The sequence below is a fragment of the Colossoma macropomum genome, unplaced genomic scaffold, assembly GCF_904425465.1.
Source record: "Colossoma macropomum unplaced genomic scaffold, Colossoma_macropomum, whole genome shotgun sequence".
Taxonomy (NCBI): domain Eukaryota; kingdom Metazoa; phylum Chordata; class Actinopteri; order Characiformes; family Serrasalmidae; genus Colossoma; species Colossoma macropomum.
In genome coordinates, this window is record NW_023494804.1 from 36,138,026 (window position 1) to 36,161,176 (window position 23,151).

Consider the following 23,151-nt stretch of genomic DNA (forward strand, 5'->3'; position numbering starts at 1 on the left):
ATGTCCTTCATCTCTTTTCTTTCCTGAGTAAACTGCATACATTTACCACTTTTCTAATTCGGATTCAAGGATAATTCAATCTCTTACGCATGCTTCGATAATGAGATTTCAATGAGCTCTGAACAAAGCACAGTGGAGTTTTAGATTAGAGAAGAGGACTCAAAGGCCTTGCAGTGACTGCTATGCCCTCTGTTGGTGGTATGACAGATTTTGTTACAACTTTCTACAGCATTCGAAACAGAGAGCTGATTAGAAGAATGTGGAGGTGACTGCTATAAAGCATACACATATCTAACTTTCTATTTCAAATCGTGAATTTATTAACCTCAGAAATGCCTGTTCACTCATGAAGTGCAGGGAGAAAACTTTCAAAAACTCAAAACTCGAAAAATGTTCTGGGAGCAATTTTGGCCTTCAATCCAAGCAGTCAATTCACCTGATTCATTAGTAGAAATGGCCATGGTTATTCAAATACACACATATCTAAGCTTATCTGAGTATTTGTCTACTTAATTGGGTATTCAAATAAAGCATGTGTAGTTTGGAAAAGTAAACAAACAAACAAACCAATGAATAAATAAATGTAATCACAGAACTGCACCTGATGTTGAGACACAAGTAGCTGATGCAGAAACAGAGGACAGAGAGAATGCTAATTCATTTTAAGTTGAATTTTTAAGGTAGGCAAACAAAATTCAACAATACTGAACACAAACAATGCTCAGGGGGCTGCTGAGAACTATAACAGAGGTATTATATCTGAGGTGCTGGTCAGAGCTCAAAGAGGCAGAGGAGTGAACAGGGAACATGTGAGTGTTTAAGAGGGTCTGTGGCTGTAAAATTATTGGTGAACAACAAAATATAATACAAAAAATGACCAGAAATCACATACAGCACAGTAACATCATTTGTTTAGATTTCAATAATGCTACAGCACAACGGAGCACCTAACCAGAACGTTAATAACTAAGTGCTAATATAAACAGCTACAAACAATTAAACCAACCATAAAATAAACTACATCAGTGAAAATGAAACTACAGGACAACTAACAAGGACCATACACTAGGATGCTCACTTAATTCACTCACAAAATAATACACAAACTAATGAAGTGCTCCAAACTAACTCTAAGTACAATGCTTTCTTCTCTAACGCAGTGGTTTATACTAATATTATACCACAGTTAGTTTCAGCCTCACAGTGTGACTGGCTGAGAGGCATTCTATGAGTGCCAATATCTCCCAATAATGGCACTCCAAATGAACCTCTTTAAGCATCACTCAATTTGCCTGTAGCAACAAAAACCAGCAGTCAAAAAAGTAACAGCCACAACTTCATTACAAGTAACTTTACAACAAGCAGTGGTGGACGAAGTACACAACTCATGTACTTGAGTTAAAGTAGAGATACCCAAGGTAAAATATTACTCCAGTCAAAGTAGAAGTTCCTCCCTTTAGACTTCCACTTGAGTAAAAGTACAGAAGTATTTGCCTTCAAATATACTTAAGTATCAAAAGTGAAAGTAGTAAAAGATTAATTATGACTCTAATGTCCTATTATCATCTTTGCTTTGCTTTATCAACTCATTTTAGGTGAAAATACTCCAGTGTCACTCTTGGTAAACCAATCTTTTAATAGAATGTCAATAATTAGTCTAATGCTGATATCTATTCAAATTATCATAAGCACAAAACACTGAAGGCAAACAATTTCCATTAGGTAGAACCGAGTGGCTATGAAATAACCTTTTGCGAAATAGTTTCAGTTTAAGACTTATTCGCAACTTAGTTTCAATAAAATTTAGTTTTAACTTAAACATTTAAATTTAATAAAAACTTGCTTTAAACACAGGTTCACAAATGAGTTTTCCTTCACTATATTGCATCTGTAGGTCTCTGTTCATAAACATAAACAAGCCAAAATGAATTTACTATAAAATGAAAGTGTTTGTATAGATTCAGAAAAAAGACATGCCAGTCACAACTGCATGTGTGTACATATTTCTATATTGTGGTCTATTTACACAAAGTTAGGTGAGTTCAATCATTTATGTTGACATAGGCGCTCCCAAACTTTTATGCTGTTGCACTGATGTTGAACCGTATGCTTGCACTGGGTCGGTATGTCCAGCAGGTCAAAACAAGCTCAAAACTATGTGCGCGCTGTACCCTGACTGGTGTTCTTGCTTCGTGCTTCTTTCGTTTTGACGTTACATTTTTATGCACACAAAAACCAAAAGGAATGACAGATTTCAAATAATGTAGTGGAGTAAAAAGTAAGATATTTGACTTTGAAATGTACTGGAGTGAAAGCAAAAAGTCACCCAAAATGGAAATACTTCAGTAAAGTACAGATACACAAAAAACTACTTAAGTACAGTAACGAATTACATTTACTTCATTACTGTCCACCACTGACAAGTAAAATTTTTCCCAATTTCCAAATGGCGAAAACAGGTAGAGCTGCTGTAGTATTAATCCCAGTGACCTAAGATGAAGTATTATTTAATTACATGGCCAATACGTTGACCAGCAGGTAAACTCAAATGGTATGTTCATGTGTTGATGTCTAAAAGTGACTTTAGCTAATTAGGAAGCTAAAATTATCATTATATATATAATAATCTTTTTGATTCCACACACGACCCTTTGTTTAGCTAGTAATTATCTGCTTTGAGCTGCTGACATTGCTTTTAAATGTTTCTCAGTTGTAAATTGTGATAAATCCGTAGTTTGTTTACATTGTGACTCGACAAGCAAACTTGACCTTTCCAGTTAAGACTCGCTGAAGTTTCTGTGACACTTCACTTAGTAGCTACTGATTTAGTAGCGATACTTCACCTTTTATACAGCAGCAGTAGATCGGAGCTATTTTTGCTCATGGAGTGTAAATAAACTTTATTAATTAGTTTTTATGTCATAGTTGTCTTAAATTTTAATAATTAAACAAATATGAACAAGACTGTGGAATACATGGTAGTATAATCACAAGTAATGCACTCAAATTCATGCCATACCATTATATGCCGGTACTGGTCTGCTGATCTGCGACTGAAGCACAGCAGTGCAAATATCTCACTGTATAGCACAGAGGAAAACCTTGACTATTAGAGCATGTTTTCCATGTGCTAGATAATAAATATTGCTGTCTCAGACTCGAATGCACTGTTTCACTCACACATGAACGTGCCATTTTAAGTACATACATTAATAGCTATACAGGCCTCACTGCATCAATACATGTATTGCCATAAGGTTATTCACGATATACTATGATATCAATATTTTTAACATGGCCCTGCAGTCAATCTGTAGTATATTTGTGAATTGTGGATTGTTGTTGACGTTCTCTGCTGCTGGACAGAGCAAGTTTCAATTAGATACCCATGAATTGATACTAGTGATACGAGAGAATTTCCCCTTCCCCTCATTTTGATCTGATTTTAAAGACTAAAAACATTCATGCATTCTGGCCAAGGATGTACCTGAACAAGTGATTCAGGCAACAGCCAATCAGAGAGCTAGGAGAGTGGAGAACAAAGGTGAAGAGAGACATGCATGTATTTTGCCATGTAATCTGCAACAGAGGAGCTGCTTGTTGATTTTAGGCGAATAATCATTTTTTACAATTTCACATAAGCAGCCAGTTTGCTTTGTTGCCTTTCAACCTCATTTCACCCCCAGTCTACAAATGTTGCTATTTTTTTTGTATGTGCAAACAAGCTCAAACAGGTCTGGTCCAGTTTAGCTTTGTTTGTATCACATGATAACAGAGAGATCTGGGATTTTGAGTATGTACTGAAGGCGAGAGTAAATGTGTGTGTTGTACCCTCTTTTGGCCTTAGCGTCTAGTGTGTAGATCTTCACGACAAAATAACAGGACTTGACCAAAATGGCAGCTGAACTGGGCCAGAACTGAGTGCTGCTCACTGAGTATTGCGAACAAGCTGCAGACACAAATGTAAAAGAAACAAGACCAATTGCGTGTGAAATAAAGCTCAGAAAAGCACCCTCCCTCATGTATGGGTCAAGTGATTAGTCAAGAGAGTGGCTGGTCTGAGTTGCATCATTAATACATCACTTTCTATAAATAATGCAAGGCACAGATTAATAAACTCAGTTCATAATCATTTCTCAGGCACACCGCAGAATAATTTAAGCAGATGCTTATGCTATTACTTTGGAATATTCCCACAGATAAAATGAATGGCACTAGACCATCAGCTTTATTATCTCCATAATTCGCCTTCAGGAAAATGTAGGATGAGGGCATATGACATGGCCATTGTGATGTTTAAACGCCCACAGAAAGCTGGAGGGGAAAAAAAAAACAGATCAAACTACCTTCTGTGATTTCCAAAACATCTGTGCTGTAACATGTTTAATGAGAAACGCTACTTTAAAGGCCAGGTCCCTCGCTGCACTGTTCTGATACACTGTATTATCAAGTAACAGGCACGGAAGGCACAGACTGGAAACATCTGCCCCTAGTGGCCTGAAGCCCTCTGGCTGTGAGCAACATTAAATGCAATGTGTCTGAAAATGTTTAAAACTTTAATGCTGTTAATGATGCCAATGCATTCTCACTTTAGGTTTTATTTTGTTTACTGTTTTATTGTTTCTGCAAATACATTATTCATTTAACGTCTTCATTATTTTCCCCCATTTATTACATATTAAAGTTGCATGATTGGTTCTTTCATTAAAATTGTTTAATGATAGAACCAATAAAACATCATGTGATCACATGAAATGATTGATGTCCCCAAATCAATAAAGAAAGAGAGATTTTTTTGTTTGTTTTTCATTCCTTTTTTTTTGTAATTATTTTGTTGATTTCCTGCACCATGACAATATTTCCAGAGACTGCAGGTTCCATCGTTTATTCCTGGTTAACCTGCTGTTATCATGATCCACAGCTAGATTATTCATTGCCTCCTCTCTTGATGCCTCCTATTACACATTGCAGAGATTCCTTTGGGATCCAAATGATGAAAATTATTACAGAAGTGGCAATTAAGACAGTCTCAATGAATGTGTAGTGCTTTTATGACATGATGAGCGAGACATCAACACTAACTTTCAAAGGATTACCAGAACTAGGACTGAGTATTAGTGACAACATCATGATACAACATGTAACCTGATAAAAGTATCATGATATAATATAATGATAATGCACACTAGGCCTGGCTGATAGAGAGAGAAAGAGATGTTTCTTAAGAAGCTGCCTGTTTGTTCTCTCTGCTATGTTCTGTAATGATGGCTTCATTAACTTCATCTTGTTTCAGCATGACTTGTTACAGTAAAACAACCAAGCTAATGTGACTGGGTATTATCCTAGAACAGCTAAGTTAGTTTAGAACGTTTCTCTGATCCCTGTCTACGGCCAGGGACCGAGGTCTTCCGAAATAGCACCAGGAAAAGGTAACAAATATCAGTAAATAATATGTACACATAATAAATTATTTGCTTTTACTATCAAAACACTGGGCCCTAAAAAGTCAATAGGTTACAGTAGAGTCAGTTCCCCATTGTCTTTGCTGCCAGTTAATTAGATGATAGTAAGGTTTCACGGAAAAGATGTTGCATGCACCTAGCTGCAAGAGGGATTCACCGTGTAAGGTCAGTCTTGAAGGATCAGTCCACTATTGTTTGATTGATTAGATGATTTGATGATTGCTTGATTGATTTTTTCATTGTAGTTTAAACTGGATGTGATGTGAAGGCTTCCATGGAGCATTGAATTTTAGGAACTTGAGCATAAAGTCAATATTTACCTATTAGCTTGGCAGCTAATATTCAACCAGCTTCAGTTAGCTGTTTTTCTCTTCCTGAGACACAGGAGGACGAGGTTCTTGCGCTCAAGTTAAGTGGAAAGTATAAATGTATAGGAACACAATACTGAAATAAGAGCACACCAGTAAAATGGGGCCTGGCAAATTAAAAGACTTCACATTCTGTCCTGTAACAGGTGTTCCCTCAAGATGGAAATTACAGCACAACCTTTCATAAGACCATAATATTGCTGCAGTATATTATTGTTTCCAAAAGATATTTTTGCTGTCTCATTCTATGCCCTGTGGGAGGCTATGGGAAAGAATTTTGTGCCATATTATATTTGTAAAGCATAAAATCATTTACAAAACCTTGACAACTGGACACTTTTTTGAGGAGAGACTGGACTATTTGCTTAATTGTCATCTTTTGTTTGCCTTGCAATCCTTGTATAATAACTCAGTGGGCCACCATAGTTTAATCGGTCTCCAGCGACAGTATTTCAAGTACAGACAAGCTTGACATGCCTCAAGAGCTCCTTCAAGGCCGACAAACTGGGGGAAAAAGTAGCCTCTTTCCATCATGATAAGAGCTCTACCAATTTCTTTAACAACTTTAAGGGCAGAATTGTGCACATATTCAAATTCCTTAACTGACAACTACAGCGCTATAATCATAAAGCAGGGCTGATATGTGGAGCACAGAAATCAAAGGAGTAATCAGGAAATAAATCAAGCCATTCCAAGAATTGTCCCTGAAGCGTCATCAGTGACTGAATGGCATGTTGATTCGTTCTTCTTTCCGTAATGCTGCTTATGTTCCATGCAGACCGCACTTAGAACTGTCAGAAGCCTGAAACAAAATGACAACCATTTTTGAGCTTGCCCGCCCGCTGCTCGTGAAGGAGAGCAGTCGCGTGAGCGTTTGTTTGTCCCCAGAGTCTCCTAGCTCGCGGGCCCGGTGGTGAGATTAGCAGATCCCAAACAGTAAACACATAAACAAGCAAACAAAACAAGCAATCTGCATGAGAAAAGCGAGCGAGTCGCCGCCTCTCGTGCCGATTTCACACAGGACCTTCTGTGCCAATGCTGCTCTTTAATTCCGCCACTGAGGCTCACCCTCCACTAATAAGCTTGAAATTAAAAAAGACAGAGCCCACTGGCCCTGGGATGTGTGTGTGAGTGTGTGTGTGTGTGTGTGTGTGTGTGTGTGTGTGTATATATATATTATATGTATATATATCCAGCGGAGCAAGAAATGATAAGCACAAAGAAAGAGCACAAAGAGCAAGAGATGAGAAGTGTTCACGAGAAGCATTCTAAATTAGATGAAGGCTCCTGTACTTCCTACTCACATCTTTTTCCTCACTGCTAAGGAAAAAAGAAATACTCAGCATTTCAGTATGATTTACATTTCACTGCTAAATGTAAGGGAATTAAAAAAAAGCACACAAATGCAGCAAATGCATGTTTAACTGTAGATAATGGATCTGAAATATTAAATCTGGAGACGACTCTGAATGTAGCAGCGTGCCTGTATAATATCTAGCTGAACAAATTGTCTGTTAAGTCCTCAGGTGCACAGTTCAAAAACGATGTGTGTGTGTTTTATGTAATCTCAGCAAATAAAAACTATGCACTAAAATTTATAGCAGATGTTTTCAAAAAATGTTATTTGGGATTTGGGATGTTTGAACTTTTGCGTACGACTGTAGGTGTGCAAACTATAGAGAATGATGGGGTGGATGGTGACAAGTTTCGAGAGCTAACAAGATACGCTGAGCCAAAGCTAGCCCCGGTCATGACATGACATGATATGTTTTAACATGACCTAGTAAAGAGTGGTAAATAACGGTATAATGGTAGAACTTCATAACACTAAACTAAGTAGCCCATCACTGTATATTGCTGCTGTCAGAAGAAAACCTGGCATTTCCATTTTCTCGTTTTTCAGTTTTTAACATAATCTGAAAATCCCTGTTGCCCTTTACACTGTATGTAAACTTCAGGAAGAATGGACCAAAAGAAACAGCCCAAAATGACTAGGAAAAATGTCTGGTTCCACTGACTACATTAAAAGTAAAGTAGGCTTTTTCCTTTTCCTATAAAGTTACCATTTTAGAGATAAGAGGTTTTCAACAGCGATATTCTAATCATTCTAGTGACTGTCTATTCTTGTCATTTCGCCAACTTTTTAGTTTTTGATCATATAATCATGAACTTATAGTTGTTTTTTTCCCTTATATTGCTGTTCCAAACAGTAACTATCACACAAGAAAATCAACATTTTTTTTTACCTATCAGTACCACATTCCACTGAATGCTTAAATATCTCAGTGCATTTATACAGCATTCAGTTGATGTGTGCGCTCATGACTGTGCATATATCAAGTACTTTACAATGGCTTCCAACGAGACTCAGCCAGAGAGGTTTCAGCAGAGGAATTATACCTTTTATATTTGATATTTTGTTAGTTTGCATCCTTGACTTTCAGGCTTGCTGGTTAACGACCAATCGCAGACCAATGACAATCGGTTGTCTGTTAAGTGTTTGCAAAAATTTGCATCCCCAGATTATACTGCTACATACTGTACTCACAATACGCCATGCAATATATTAGCAAACGTGCACTGGTAAATCAATAATGTGACATAGTTAATTTTGGACTGACCACTACTTTCACAAGAATTTACTCTTAGTGATTTATTCATCAGCATACTCAAAATGTCCAAGATGTGCACACAATTAAAGCTACATTGTGTAAGATTTGGGAACCTCTCTGGTGGAAATGTGTGATCGGACACAACGCTTTGGACCTTTTCCCCGTGTGGATGAATCTGCTGATTGCAGAGAACTCAAAAGTTAGTGAAGGGCTTGTCTTCCAAGGATGCATGTGAATAATCTACTGTTAACAACACATCTTTATCAGTATAATGTTGACTTTGCATTCGACATCGAAACATCAAGTCGGAACCTTCCTTACAGGCCTGTGTGTGTGACGTTATACGTAAAGACGTGCCACTTTCCGAAAAACTCCCACAAAACCCGACCCAACATCTCTGAGTTTTAAATTACTATTTAATGCTTCACAGGGTGTGAAACAGCAGCGCATGGACACCATATTTTAGCATTTTGTGTTTTTTTTCCCTATTGAGTCAGCAATGCAACTTTTTTAGATTATAAAAAATCTTAGTTCAGATTTAAAGAAAAAAATATGATGGGTTAGAGGGCTCTTTTGCATACTGGTATACAAAAAAACAAAACTGCATTAATGATTAGCCAATTATATATTGTGCAGCTCTAGACCTGAGATCAGTTTCCTCCTCTGTTTGTTCTCACTAGCCTGGCTCAGGACACACTCTCTGCTGTCTGAATACCAATTATGCGAGGAATACAAGCCTGTGGTGTATTCCATTTGATCAATGGCATTGGTAAGTACCAAAACTCAGTATGATAAAACATGTGTAAGCATCAGGAATTTTAAAATGAGGACACTAAGTCCAGTTTGCATTCAAAGATTAGATTACACAAAATAGGAGTGGGTGACTTTTTTCCACAGCTGATACTTTCCCCCTGGCATAAAACACACACACACACACACACACACATACAGATTACTGAGAGTAATGCACTGCAAATATATAGTATCTTATGGTTTTCCAGTGTTCAATGCAGGCGACAGAGTTTGATCTTATGCCCACACACACACGCCTCCAGCTCAACTGGCACTTTATCGGGGACAAAAGTCAAGCAGCCTGCCATTGATGTTGATGGAGGGAGGGGGAGAGAGAGAGAGAGAGAGAGAGAGAGAACGAAAGCAAGAGAGAGAGAGAGAGAGAGAGAGAGAGAGAGAGAGAGAGAGAGAGAGAGAGAGAGAGAGAGAGAGAGAAGGTGCTGCCGTAGCCAGCAGAAACATGAAGCACACAGCCATCTATTCACGGTGAGTAAGAGACTGTAATAGCAGCCAATGCCATTTAAGTGCTTCTTATTTGTCTTATAATGACAGGCCCAACAGCGCATAAGCCAATCCATGTGCAGGAATGTACCAAACCAGAGCAAAGGGGTAGCACCACCGGCCCAGATTACACTCTACAGTCTCCATCTCCATCAGCCTTGACAGAGAAAAACACTGGGTCTCCTGTCTGCCTTTACAATGCTGTATCAGAAGCCATGTGTTCTGCACATCCAATTAAGAAGAAAGCTGTAGCTTTTTCATTTGCTCCTGAGCAAAGATTCTGATGCAAAAGCTGAACGACAGCAGAGACAGACAGCAACCTACTGCTAAATAATGATGTAACACTATACCAGAAACTCTACTACTATACTGCTCAAACGAGAAGGAAAGAAATTACAGCGAATAATAAATATCCACACTGAACAATGAGCACTTGCATAGAGATTCACAAGTTTAGGGATTAACGTAATACACAGCGTACCTGCATTATAGAGATAAAATTTCAAGGTATGGACGAGTGGTCAACCAATTAGATGGCAAAGACGATAATCAGAGCTGATACTTAACATTTTTCCAATAATCGGAATCGGCATTTTACCTTGATTCCTTGCAGATAAAAAGGCTTTTACATGACTTCACATCTCGAACATGTGAAACCTTCCTAAAACAGCATACTTAAGCAAACTAGTGCTAGCAAGCTTACAGTGCATGGGAACAATGCAGTGTGCAGCCTCAAGCAACTTTATATCTTATTTTTGTCAAATTCTGGCATCTATAAATTTATTTTGTATACGCCTGACAATTTAACACAGATTTATACAGTACTTCAGAATGACAGCCAGCAGATTTGTATTACAATTAATATTACAGACACAGGAAAATTTTCTGGTTATAATAATAATAATAATAATAATAATAATAATAACAACAACAACAACAACAACAACAACAGCAACAACAATCCTTTTCTCATGCATTTCATAATGAGCTTGGTTTTGGGAAGTTGTATTTTTATATTTTATTTTTAAAGGTTTAAATGTTTAGTGTTAGTATTTTATTGAACATTACGTTCACATAATGCTCATTTTGTCATTTGTGGCAAATAAATAACAGCCCCTCATATGGGGTACCAGCTTCTTTTTTTCCCTGAAATATACATATCAGCCTCTAGTACTCTAGTATAGATTATTTGGGATAGTGAATGTTTGTATAAGGTTTGTGCAAGTTCACAGCTTGGTAGGCATAGTAAGTATTTTTTTTTTCAGACTTGGTGTCTGAGTTTCTGAAACGTAAAAGGAATGTAATATGTCCTTAACTAAAAGACATTACATTGGATTTGACATTAATCGTCATTGTTTCCCATGCCTTCGTCTCTATCAGACGAAGCACTGGGTCAGGCAAACATGTCTTATAGTACAGATCTGGCTCTTAGCACCGCTTAGTGAGTGTTAATTGGATTATTATTCAAGTAGGTCATCCTTACTCTACATGACCCATTGATCTACTGTCACCCATGCACACACAGCTGCATACAAGAAATACATTACACATTTATTATAGAAAACAGCAAAAAAAAAGCATACCAACATACTGGCTGACCAATAATACTGGCTGATATTAAGCTCAAAGATTCTGCACAATCCGTGAATGTAGAGAATCTTTCACTTTATAGTGACCGCTAAGACGATAAGCAACACTTGATTTTTTTACTAAGGTCCACTTATCACATCTGTGTAACCAGATATAATCATAACAGTTATAATTTAAGTTCACATTAATATTTCCACCTTTTCTTTATCCTTCTCTTTAATTATTTTTAGAATTAAACAAGCTGTTTCAGTTACTGTGTCTTAAACACTGTTATATGTAAATGACATCTGTTCTGACTGACTGAACTGTACTGTTCCTATAAAAAGAAGAACAAAAAGGAGACCAGGCTGAAGTCCACTGCTTATAACTTCAGTGTGAATGGGCAAGGCTAAACCACTGTACGCTGTATAGGCGGAGACCTGTGAATGTTGGTTTTTGTGACATCACAGAAACAGAGAATGTTTTTGCAGCTTAGTCAGTTAAGGACTTCTTTACAGGAATAAAAAAATGCCAAAACTGCAGTGTTGTCTAACGACCCTTCTTAAAAGTTTCAGGTTCATAAATGTGAAATAGTCTCTAGCAGTACAACACAAGCCTACCATGAATCTTGCACCTCGCAACATTTTTGGTCAAGCTCAGATCACATTTAGATCATGAAATGTGCAAGGTCCCGCGAGTAAAAGAGAGCGAGAGAGAATAGCAGATAGGTTCTCCTGCCTTGATTGAATACTGAAAGCTTGCTCTCTTGCTCATGTCTTGTCCACTATATTGACTCAGCGAGTCCACGACCTCGCGGCTGTGCTATCTTCACTCTGCACACTCTTCAACACAGTTTTCTGTACACAGATTAAACCAGAGTCCTAGACTAAAGGATTTACAATGGAGAATTCCCATTGGCAGTGTAATACAGACCGAGACAAGGCTTAATCTGTGTGCGGGACACTGGCCCATAACAACAAACGTGTCTTTTTGCCACAACTTCACTGCACTGTAATGTAGATGGAACTTTCGTATCCTGTGATGTATGGCATCTAGTGCCATCATGGCAGATTAAACAGCGTGCGTTCCTCTGCCACGGAGCCATGTTGGAGCTAAAGTGAGATTTATCGTACTGTTTGAAAAGCGTGTTCAGCTCGAGCCGCAGCTCAGCCTAACGTTCGTTAATGCTGAAACCTGGAGAGGCTTGAGCTGTGCTGCCTGCTGCTCCCCAGCGCAAACATCATTTCTGCAATAATCCTTTTGTAGGAATAGCACGAGACAAGGATAAAATGACAGACACATTATTGTTCACTGATTCAACAAACCAGATAAGTGTGGGCCTGTGTCAGGCTTTGCTGAATTCAACTTAACCGGCGACAGCACTAAGCAAAACATTATAAAGGAATGTTTAATTTCGATATCAATCTGGCAGCATGAAGATGAAAACAGCTCTGAAATTTACATGAAATTTAATACTGGCGGTATTTCAAAGAATCATCGTTATGCAGAGGGATGAATGTCCCTGAATGAAGGCAAATTAATTTGGTGAAAGCCTTCCTTACTGCACAACAACTCCGGAAATTCAGAATTGCAGGATGAAGGAGACAAACTTAATTATGAATTTTGTGTTGAAATGATGGTTAATATTCAATTTAAAAATTGCACTTCAAATTATCTGGCAGTGAAACCAGCCCCACTCTGGCCAGCTCTAATCAAACGCAAATGGAATGAAAGGCCGCTGAGGGCACGTCACAGCCCAATTAGACACTTCTGCAGCTTTCCCAGACTTCCCAAAGCCTCCAACCTAAAACAAACTCAACAGATCTACCCAAAACACAACCAAACAACGACTGGCGGAAAATCTATCAACACCTTCCCTTCCTGTTAATTAAACTCTGTGAAGAAAGACATGTGATTTTACTCACACTGGGTACTGCAAACAAGCCTCTAATCAGCAACTATATTCATCTATACTCTGATTATTCTTGCTCGTCATAAAATGGAATAGATGATCTTTCATGAACAGCAATAATCAATAATCAGAAATCTGTGAAAAAGCAGGACTGAGGAGGCTGACCACACATACAGGATGGATTCTGAAGGGCAAGACAGAGTGCATCCATCATTCAGAAGGAGGGCGGTTGAGAGATAAATCCTCATCCACGATGACAGTTTCAGTGTTAGACTAAATGCCATTGACAGCACTTTCAATCCATATGCAGCCATGCTAATTGTCCTATTGTGAAGTATAATGTAGTCCATCACAGTGATCCTGTCTATCTTCACTGCTGAAATATCTGACAAAGGCTATTGATAGCATTAACAATACATACTGTCTTTTTGTGCAGCTGATTGCATTATGTGCCATATGTGATAGTTGCACATTACAACATTCCTTAATCGCTGTCATGACATCTGCCTTCACAATACTGATACAGCAGAAGTTTACTGTATGTGAAGGAGCCTCTATTCAATCAGTTTTATTTTGTGTTGTGAGCATTCTGAGTATTCACAGATGTTCTTTAAGTTTGGATTAATCATACTTCTACATCTATCAGCAAACATATATGATGTTACTCAAAAGCAATGCAGGGCTAGAGTTTTCAATATACTGTAAAGTACAGTATACTGCAATAAACAGCTTCAGAAAAAAAAAATGACCATTTGGGAATAGTTTCAGAATCTGTTGGGAATTGATATTGCTTTTTTACAACAATGTTTAGCCCTAATGGCAGTATAGGTCTTTACAGTCTTATTTCAGACAGGTAAAAAAAAAAATAGATAAAATAAAATAAAAGACAGTACGTAAGTTAAGAATGAGAATCTATGGTCCTCTCTTTATTGATTAGCGTATGAGAGGTGCTATAATCAGCAGGTGAGTGAAGGGAGCAAGGAGGCTTCTCTCTTGGAGCCCTCGCTAATTAAAAGCGGCCTGCCGTGCCTTCACCTTCCCACTCCTGCTTGGCTACAGCTTTTTCCCCCCACCTTTCTCTTCTCTTCAGCCTCGAGAGTGTCTATGATGTGGAAATTCACGATTGATTCTAAGTTGTCTGAACTCCCACTCCGTGTTTCCAAGAGACCTGAAAGTGTGAGGTTCCAATTTGTTCAGAAAAGCCATGGGGGTCCATTTAAGCTTGACAGGGGGGCTTTTTTGGACACAGCTGCTTCCATGTCAAGAGCGTTGGAGAGAGAGAACGCGAGAGAGCGGATGCGGCGACAGAAACTGAAGCTGTTCTTTTCTTCATTTCTCTTTAAAAAAAAATAAAAAATGAGAGAGTAGCGAGAGCCTGGGGTAAACAGGGTCACACTGATCTGTCATAACACTCCTTAAAAGCCTGGATGGGTGAAGAAACTGCGAATGGACTCCGAATGTGCTGTGACAGGCCGTGACGTGACGATTTCGGTGGCAAACCGAAAAAATAAATGGCATGCGGCTTTCAGGGCTGAGGTGCTACATCTTCCCATCAACCCTAAATCAATAATCTATCATGCTAGATATCAGGGCTTGGTGACACAGAATAGATTATGGTACGCGTGGGCCCGAATCCACAGTGTGGCCTTGAGAACGAAGTATTTAGCAGCAAAAACATGATTCGGATGAATGCGTTTCTAAGCATTACAGACATTCCACAGAATCACAATGTCCATCAGCTCTTTTGGAAACGCGTGGATGATAGTTTATGCATTGAAAAAGAAAAGAAAAAGAAAAAAAAAAATGATTTGATGGGTCTATATCTGTTTTTTGTGCCAAACCGTGTCCTACTTTTGAATATTCTAAACCCAGGAGAATTCCCACATGTGCATTATGGCTCTTCTTCTTGTCTCACTGTGGCATCCTACGCGTGAAGCTCACTGATAGGTACGGAGTTTATGAAACACTCAATCATTCCTTTACAAAAAATCTGGGAAGGTGATGTCTTGATTCATTTTTACCCCAAGGCAGATTTTACTGCACTTTATAGCAGCATCACTGAAGCTTAGCAACTGAAGAATTCTCTATATTTGTGTACTACTGGGCTACAACCTCATTCAGCTATTCTTCTGCAATGTTAAATGTGATTTAGGCAAAGATAATATGCCTTAACTGCCGTCTGATTATCTCACTTCAGAGAGATCACTAGCACTCTCCGTGTGTTAACGATAGCCACAATCCCCAGAGAATGAAAACTACAAGTAGCCACGACTCACATTCAGAAACAATTGCGACCAAAAGCAGGGCTATAAATAGCAGAGCCTGGGGAGTTTCCTCCTCACTAAGCCAAATGACCAGGAGCCAATGCTGATGGCCCATATCTATGCCTAACATTGATTAGCCTGCAATACTGGAGGGTGAGGAGTGAGCGGCAGGGTGTTGAATAGGGGCGTGTGACTGATGAAACATACGCTGGCTGCTTAATGGAGTAATAAAACTTCCCACACCCTTCAGAATCAAAGCAGCCATTTACTCCCCATGTCCTCCTGCTCACTGTGTGAGCTCCATGATATTAAATGTAGTGTGTGATAAATGCTAAGTTCAGTCTTGCCTGTATGCGTGAGCCCGGCACAGACAGTGTGTGTGCGATACGTGTGGGTGAGACAAAGAACGTGTCTGTGTGTGTGCGTCTGGTTAACCTTGCTCTAGGAGGAGGAGTTGCGACCTGTAAGCACATTAGCCAGTGCATCCTGTCCGTCTCCTCTAAAGCCTCGGCTCCAATCCAGCAGCCTCTTAGCAGGGCAGCACTGCTGAGCAGCGCACAACACCTGCATGAGCCAGAGCGCAAAGGCTTACTGCTCACTCACTGACGCAACTGGGCCGAAAAACATGGAAAAGCAGAAAATGCTGAAGCGGTTGAGTCTTAAATCTCACCCCTAGCAGAGCGAGCTCAGGGGAGGCTGAGGACCGTCGCTTAGTGCTGGGGCCAGGTGATAAAACACTGCACATACACCATTCAGAATTTACTCAAAGGGCATACCGGGACAAAAACTCACTTGGAAAGCACGTTGTAAACGGCACTGGGATCATTTTAACAATAAAAAAAAAAATAATAATAAAAAGGACGTGACTGGAGTTGCATGATTTATTGAAAGTTAAATATATTTTTAACATTACAAGATAAACAATTCAATACTCTAAATTTAAATTTTTCTTATAATAGTTATTACATATATAAACTATATACAACTATTTATTCAAATAGGCTGACAGGCATTTTGCCTTTAGGTGAATCAAACTGCGGCTACTTAGCTGACTCGAATGGGGACAGATGCCTCCATTATCATATGTAAAATTGCAGGTGAGGAGTTTTACTCTGTAACATATGTGACTACTGTGCTCCTAGAAATAATCAGCATGAAGTAAAGCCCAATTTGTATTGGTTTTAAAGACAGTCATGCATTCATTCGACAGAAATGTTGTTACACAAACATTGTTCAACAATTCACAACACACTTAACGTACGTGAGGAATCTTAGCACAGTTCGCATAGTCACTGATAAGGTTTTAAAGCTTTTAAAAGAACATAAGATTGTAAAATCAATAATACTAATACAGCTGAAATCATTTGTGACATCAATAATATCAACATAGCTGACATAATTTATGACACCAACGATACCAGCATGGCTGACATCATTTGTGACAATGATACCAACAGGGCTGACATCATTTGTAACATCAATGACATCAGCATAGCTGACATCATTTGTGACATCATTGATACCAACATAGCTGACATCGTTTGTGAAATCAACAACACCAGCATGGCTGCCATCATTTGAGACATCAACAATAGCAAAATAGCTGACATCATTTGTGAAATCAACAACACCAACATAGCTGACATCATTTGTGACATCATCGATACCAGCATGGCTGCCATCATTTGAGACATCAGTGATATCAACACTGTTAGTATGATCATTTGTAGCATCAATGATACCCACATGTATTTCCCTCATTCGGTAAATGCTTGTCATCAGACAAGTGATTCATCAATGTTCGTCCAGTCTAACCACAAGCTCATCCAGACTTTTCAATTATGCACACTACAACAGAATTATTCCGTGCTTCTTAAATGGTGAAACATTTGCAAACGCTGCCACTTTGAAACTTGGTTTGGTGAAAGCCACTTTCCTCTTCTAATCCACGAGAGACACAAGATTATTTTCATAAACAAAAAGCCTTGGTTATGAATGTAGGCCAAGCTGATTTCAGAGCATATGCAGGGGACAATGGATCCCAGACCAGAGCCAGCGCTCTGCCTCGCTCCTCTTTGTCAAAATTGGTAATTTTGGCTTTATGTGATTTGGCACGCTGTATTTTTGTTTTGATAGCACAAGTCTCTCAAAATGGACATAATGGGTGTAGAAACATATGATTTGTGCAGTGTGACAATAAGACTATCAGCAGGCTGGGGATGGATTCCTTAAGACTGAGATAATTAGAGGTGAAAGATGGAAGAGTTATGGGTTGACCACAGTTTGGAGTGATGTTTGCATGTGGCTTTAAGCTCCAAATTATGCATGCAAACATGCCTATGAAAAAGAGCTCCAATGAGTGAGATTCAGAGTCAGAAATAACCTGGGGCAAAGGGCACAAACACCCCATAGGTATATTAGATTATTTTTAATTTCCCAAAACAATGCAATCACTGAGATTATTTGACTTAAAAATGATTTACTACCCCAGTGAGAGTATACATTTCATCATATATTACGTTTTCAGCTTGCTGTCTATCTCTCTATGTGTCTTTCTCTCCTTGTTTCTCTGTCATTAATAACCCTCTGTCTTAATGACTTTTCCAGAGCCATGTTTTGGAGCGGGCAGCTGCAGAGATCCGGAGAGATGTGGCGTTTGGGCATTTGGTGTGAGGCCAGAGGAGCCACAGTGCCATTAGCCTGTGACACTGGACTCTGACGAGCAGCTGTCCCTAATACCCTCCCAGAACAGATGTGCCGCTGCCCTTTCATCTCCTTATGGGAGCAAACGGCGAGCTTGCCACTGCCGCTGCCAAAAATAAATCAAGTCAAAGTATGTTTCCGTTCTAGTAATGGAGATTAATTCGGAAACACCCGGATTCAGATTAACCCGGACTGCATGAATCACCTGGCTGGCCATTCGTTGTGACAGTACTATGCTGTCTATGTCTAGCCTTGCGCTGTTGGCTAAAGTTATTAGGCTTCAGCGAAAGACAAGGAAAGGTACGGCGTGTAGAGAGAGAGAGAGAGAGAGAGAGAGAGAGAGAGAGAGAGAGAGAGAGAGAGAGAGAGAGGAATTAAACAGATAAATCTGAACAGCTTTCTGCGAAATCAAATTAGCGCCCTCTCAATCTTATCAGTTGGGCGTTTTTTCTTCCTGTTTTCTTTTTTTTCCAGCTCTTGAATAGTCTATTGAGAAACACATTCTCTCTCTCCCTCTCTCTCTTTTTCACCATCATCGCACTGTGAAACAACACAGTGATCATCCCAATAGATCTTCAGTGTCAGACTATTCAACAGGAGACTGATGAACCCCACTCAGCTCTCTGCACTAAGTGGATGTATCACAGCCTGGCTGAAAACAGTCACTCATTAACACATGGCTTCAGTAAATCATCAGATCAAACTCACACACAGACAGATAGAAATGACAAGGAAGCACAAGCGAATCCCACTGGGGGTTTTAAATAAATCTACCGCCTACATAATCATTCAGAGCGATTGCATAGTTAATTAAGGGGGTGGCGCTAATTATAATAGCATGACAACGAAGGGTTTTTTCTTACATTTACCAATGTTTGCCATATGGTCAACTTATTATACGCATAATTATGAACTAATGACACATTAGCACACTTGAAAACAACTCACAAGAACTCAAAAAACTTTCATTGCATTCTGCACTGTATTTGTGTCACAAAAACGGCACTCACTAGTTTTAGTATTAATTTGCAGAGTACGCATACTAATCGTACAGCTTTATAGCCATCATTAGGCAAAAAAGAAATAAAGACAGAAAGGAAGATACTGTTAAATTAACAGACACTTTCTCAAAGCAATAAGTCTATGTGTATGTGCACATTATTAAATAGATAAAGGAGTTTATTTAATAGGCAAAATGCAGCACATTCCATATTCCACTGACTTCCAGCAGTTTCTAAGGCTTGAAGGTAAGCTCTGGGAGCCCAAAGGAAATTGTAGGGATTTGATTTAGTCCGCTGGCTTTGGAATTCACTGATAAGGACAGCAGATATATTAGGTGTCAACATGGGAGGGACAAGTGACTGGAAGGAGATGCAATCAAACAGAAGGCAAAGCGAGTTAAGGATTCTCCTGTTACAAAACCACAAGCAGATTTCTCTAGAAACAACAAAACAACAGAGCATGTTGGCTGTTTCTACACTGTTTAAGTATCTGCTAAGCCATCAGAGTGATTCTAAGCTGTTTTTCCTCCAGTTTTCATTTGATGCGGAGACGCGGAAGGCTGACCTCAGGAGGAAATTGCCAGTAAAGGGCCTGCACAGAAAGCCCTAGGCCGACGACATGGTTCTCAGCAGTATCCGCCAAACACACAAGCAACAAGCCAATAAATCACACCCATTTCAGCTCTCACAGCTGATAAATGAGGACAAGTTTGATCTAGTAGGCTGCCTGACAGGATGATGCTATTCATACCACACAATTAAAATGAAACGGTATACTGTAGGGGGGCTGCATATTTGTTTACTTACACATGCAGTCTTTGCAAGCTTCTTTTCCTTGGCGCTGAGGAACGTTTTATGTGTGGTTCTGAACATCGCATTCAGCTTTACCAGAGAACTAAACTGTAGAGATGAGTCAGTGCACCAAAGGTGAAGAGAGGTTTCCAGACAACGTGCTGAATAATTCAGAGTTTCTCACTCGGTACAAATAGCCATTTTTTTTTGCTGACACACAGCACAACCTGTGTTTTTCTCTGAACACGGCTCATTTGGCCCTGCGAAGCAGAAGGCTCTTCCTCAAACTTTAAAGTTTAATTTGATTCACTGCACTTTGAAATTATTCTGCAATTAATCCACTTTACAAGGGAAATACCTATGAAAATTTAATTATATTTCTCCATTAATTGTTGAGATCGTTAAGCATATAATATCCTTGTAGGCCTATGGGTACGGAGCAAGGAATCGCATAACTCAAGAGAGTGACCGTGTTTTGCTGTAAGGTAGAGATGAAAGAGTACATCATTGTGTGCAACCGCTATGACAGTCGCAGCCCTTAATTATGATTTGTTATAAAAATTATGAGTCGCAGGCCTTCAAAATGACATACCGTACACAACAGAATGCACTTGAGCAGTCACGCTGACATTTATCAAGGCTCGAGGCTGAAAATTAAAATCAGTAGTGGATTCAGGGCCTGGTTTTACAAAAACTACACCTTTTACATCACCATGAGTGACAGTGGTCTGATGGAACAGAGTTGTTTTCTTGACCTGTTACTTGAGAAAAATATTTACGTTTAAGTGATCTTAAAATAAAAGGTCATAAACTAACTTTTTTTCCCTCCATTCTGCAGTAACTGCATATGATTATGCATTTGGCAACTTCATTATTGGACACACAGAAATGTCATGTCACTGCATTTTTAATAAACAACACATGAATGAACTCTACAGTAAGACTTGGCCTATTTAAGCGTAATCGTTTGGGAGTTAATCGTCTATGACCATAATGACAGTAATATAGAGACAGTTTAAAGTATACAGCCAAATGCTATCTAAATAAAACAACAAAGGGGAGAGAGAAACAGAGACAGAGAGAGAGAGAGACAGAGATAGACATAAGAGAAAGAGATACAGAGACATGGGAGAGAGAGTAAAGATATCCTTTGAGTCAACATATCTCCATGCCTTTTCTGCAGTTCAGTCCAACATAATGAGAACTTTATGTCAATCAACATCCTACAGCCACCTGGCATGCCTGCATTTAATGTGACCTAATCCAGTGAGTCATGGAGTAGATCCTGACATTGGTTAATACAGCACAATGCTCCTTATTGATAAGGAGGGAACAGTTATGACTGCGCACTGGGGAAGGCCTCAACACCAGATAAAGGTCATTTAAACTGTAGATCATAAAAAAAATAAAATAAATAAAAAAACAACAACTTTTTCCACAGATATTTCTTGCTGTAGCCCTATGTCTAAACGCAGAGCTCCGGAAAAATTGGCCTTAATAAAAATAAGGCATAAAAAGATCCATAACAGTGCTGGAATGAGAAATCTCCAAAAAAAAAAATAAATAAATAAAATAAATGAAAAATAAAAAATAAAAAAACAGCAACCTAATCACCAACATCAATGTGTTTTAATTTATTTTAGCTCCACACTCCTAATAAAAGAGTATAAATAGAAGAGGGTGTGTTACATAATAACAATACTATAATAACAACAATAATTAATTCCAGTGATGGACTTTTTGCAGCAATGACAGGCTAAAATATTACTACTAAAACAGCTATGACAAATTAAACAACATAAGACACTAACAAACTAGACAAATGCATCAGCTCCTTTAACCCTCAGGTGTCTTACTTCTACATCCATCACCTCCTTTTAACCCAATCTCTTTACACTAAAGCAGCCTTTGACACAAATGATTACTCCCCTGGCTAAGCTGTCATATTGTGGGAACGTATACATCAGCTTAGTGTCCATTTAATTAAAGGGAGAGGCTTATTTATTTATTTAAATGGAATCAGACTTGTAGTAGGCTACAAGAAATACTGCACAACTGTCATTAGTATCGAACAGCTTACAGGGGAGACCACCACCGTCACCTGAGCTGTATCCCGGAGCAAACAGACCACCGCCAAGACGCGGGGGGGTAAAAACACAGCGCTTACCTGAGGAACACTGTCTCTCCTTGCCGGACGGTGATATTGTCCATCACTTTGTTGTCAGACTGAGAGTCCCCCTGGCTCCGGACTGGCAAACCTGCGGGAACAAGAAACAGCAGCCTGAGACAGAGCAGCAGCAAGCGCTTCCAGCAGCCGCACACTTCCATCTTCAGCTCCCCCTTCTCTCTCTCTCCCTCCCTCTCTCTCTCTCTGAGACTCCGCCGTAAACACGCGACCAGCGAGGCGCCGAGGAAAGTGTCAGTTAGCCATTATAGTTCAGCGGTTAATCCAGGTAGAGTGGAAAAAAATCCCCCCGGCGAGTTAGCGGCGCTAAAGCTTCTCTCCCCTCCTCAGATTAGGCTGTTGTTCAGCATCGTAAAACGTGTGCGGCTCCTTGTTTTGTGTGCGGGCTGTTTTCTCTAAAACGCCCCCAGTTCTAAATCCACTCTTCGCCGCGTTAACATCTACTTTGACTACTTAAAGTTGAGGCGGAGGGAGTGGGCAAGTGAGACTGCTTGACGAAACGTGATTGAGGGAGGCTGCGCATTCCCACTCTCTCTCTTACACACACACACACACACACACACACACACACACACACACACACACACGCCTGCACACCAACACGCTCACACACAAGTTTGTATTCCTGTCGCTGATGGATATTTCGCGTTGTATTAGAAGGCTACTGGGGCTAAATACCGAATTATTATGTAAATATAAATAATGTAACTACCGCTACACCCGACACAAACCCTGCCTCACCAACAGGACTTCTTTTTTCCAAACAGAAACTTCATTTCAGTATGAAAAGGCGCTTTTGTTCCTTATTGGGACCAGCCACATGTCCCCACAACGTCAAACCGTCAACGTTTTCCACCATCCTACATGTATTTGGTCCTCACAAAGAGCTAAATACATGTGCACTAATTCCCACACACACCCACAAGCGGCACAAAAGTGCTTGTAATTCGCTCCGTTCAGTTAAGTTCACTTATGAGCACCGACATGTTC

At 39.4% G+C, this 23,151-nt stretch overlaps 1 protein-coding gene across 4 annotated transcripts in view; it reads right to left on the reverse strand.

Moving 5' to 3' along the window:
• ntm (neurotrimin) overlaps nucleotides 1-23,151 on the reverse strand; it is a 405,658-nt gene that overhangs the window by 94,637 nt on the left and 287,870 nt on the right. For 3 of the 4 annotated variants that reach the window (XM_036594355.1, XM_036594354.1, XM_036594353.1), the window contains exon 2: nucleotides 22,144-22,234. In XM_036594355.1, coding sequence (XP_036450248.1) covers nucleotides 22,144-22,234 — 91 coding nt within the window. Of the gene's footprint in view, nucleotides 1-22,143; nucleotides 22,399-23,151 lie in introns of those variants that run through there. The other variant, XM_036594356.1, reaches the window with a different exon arrangement.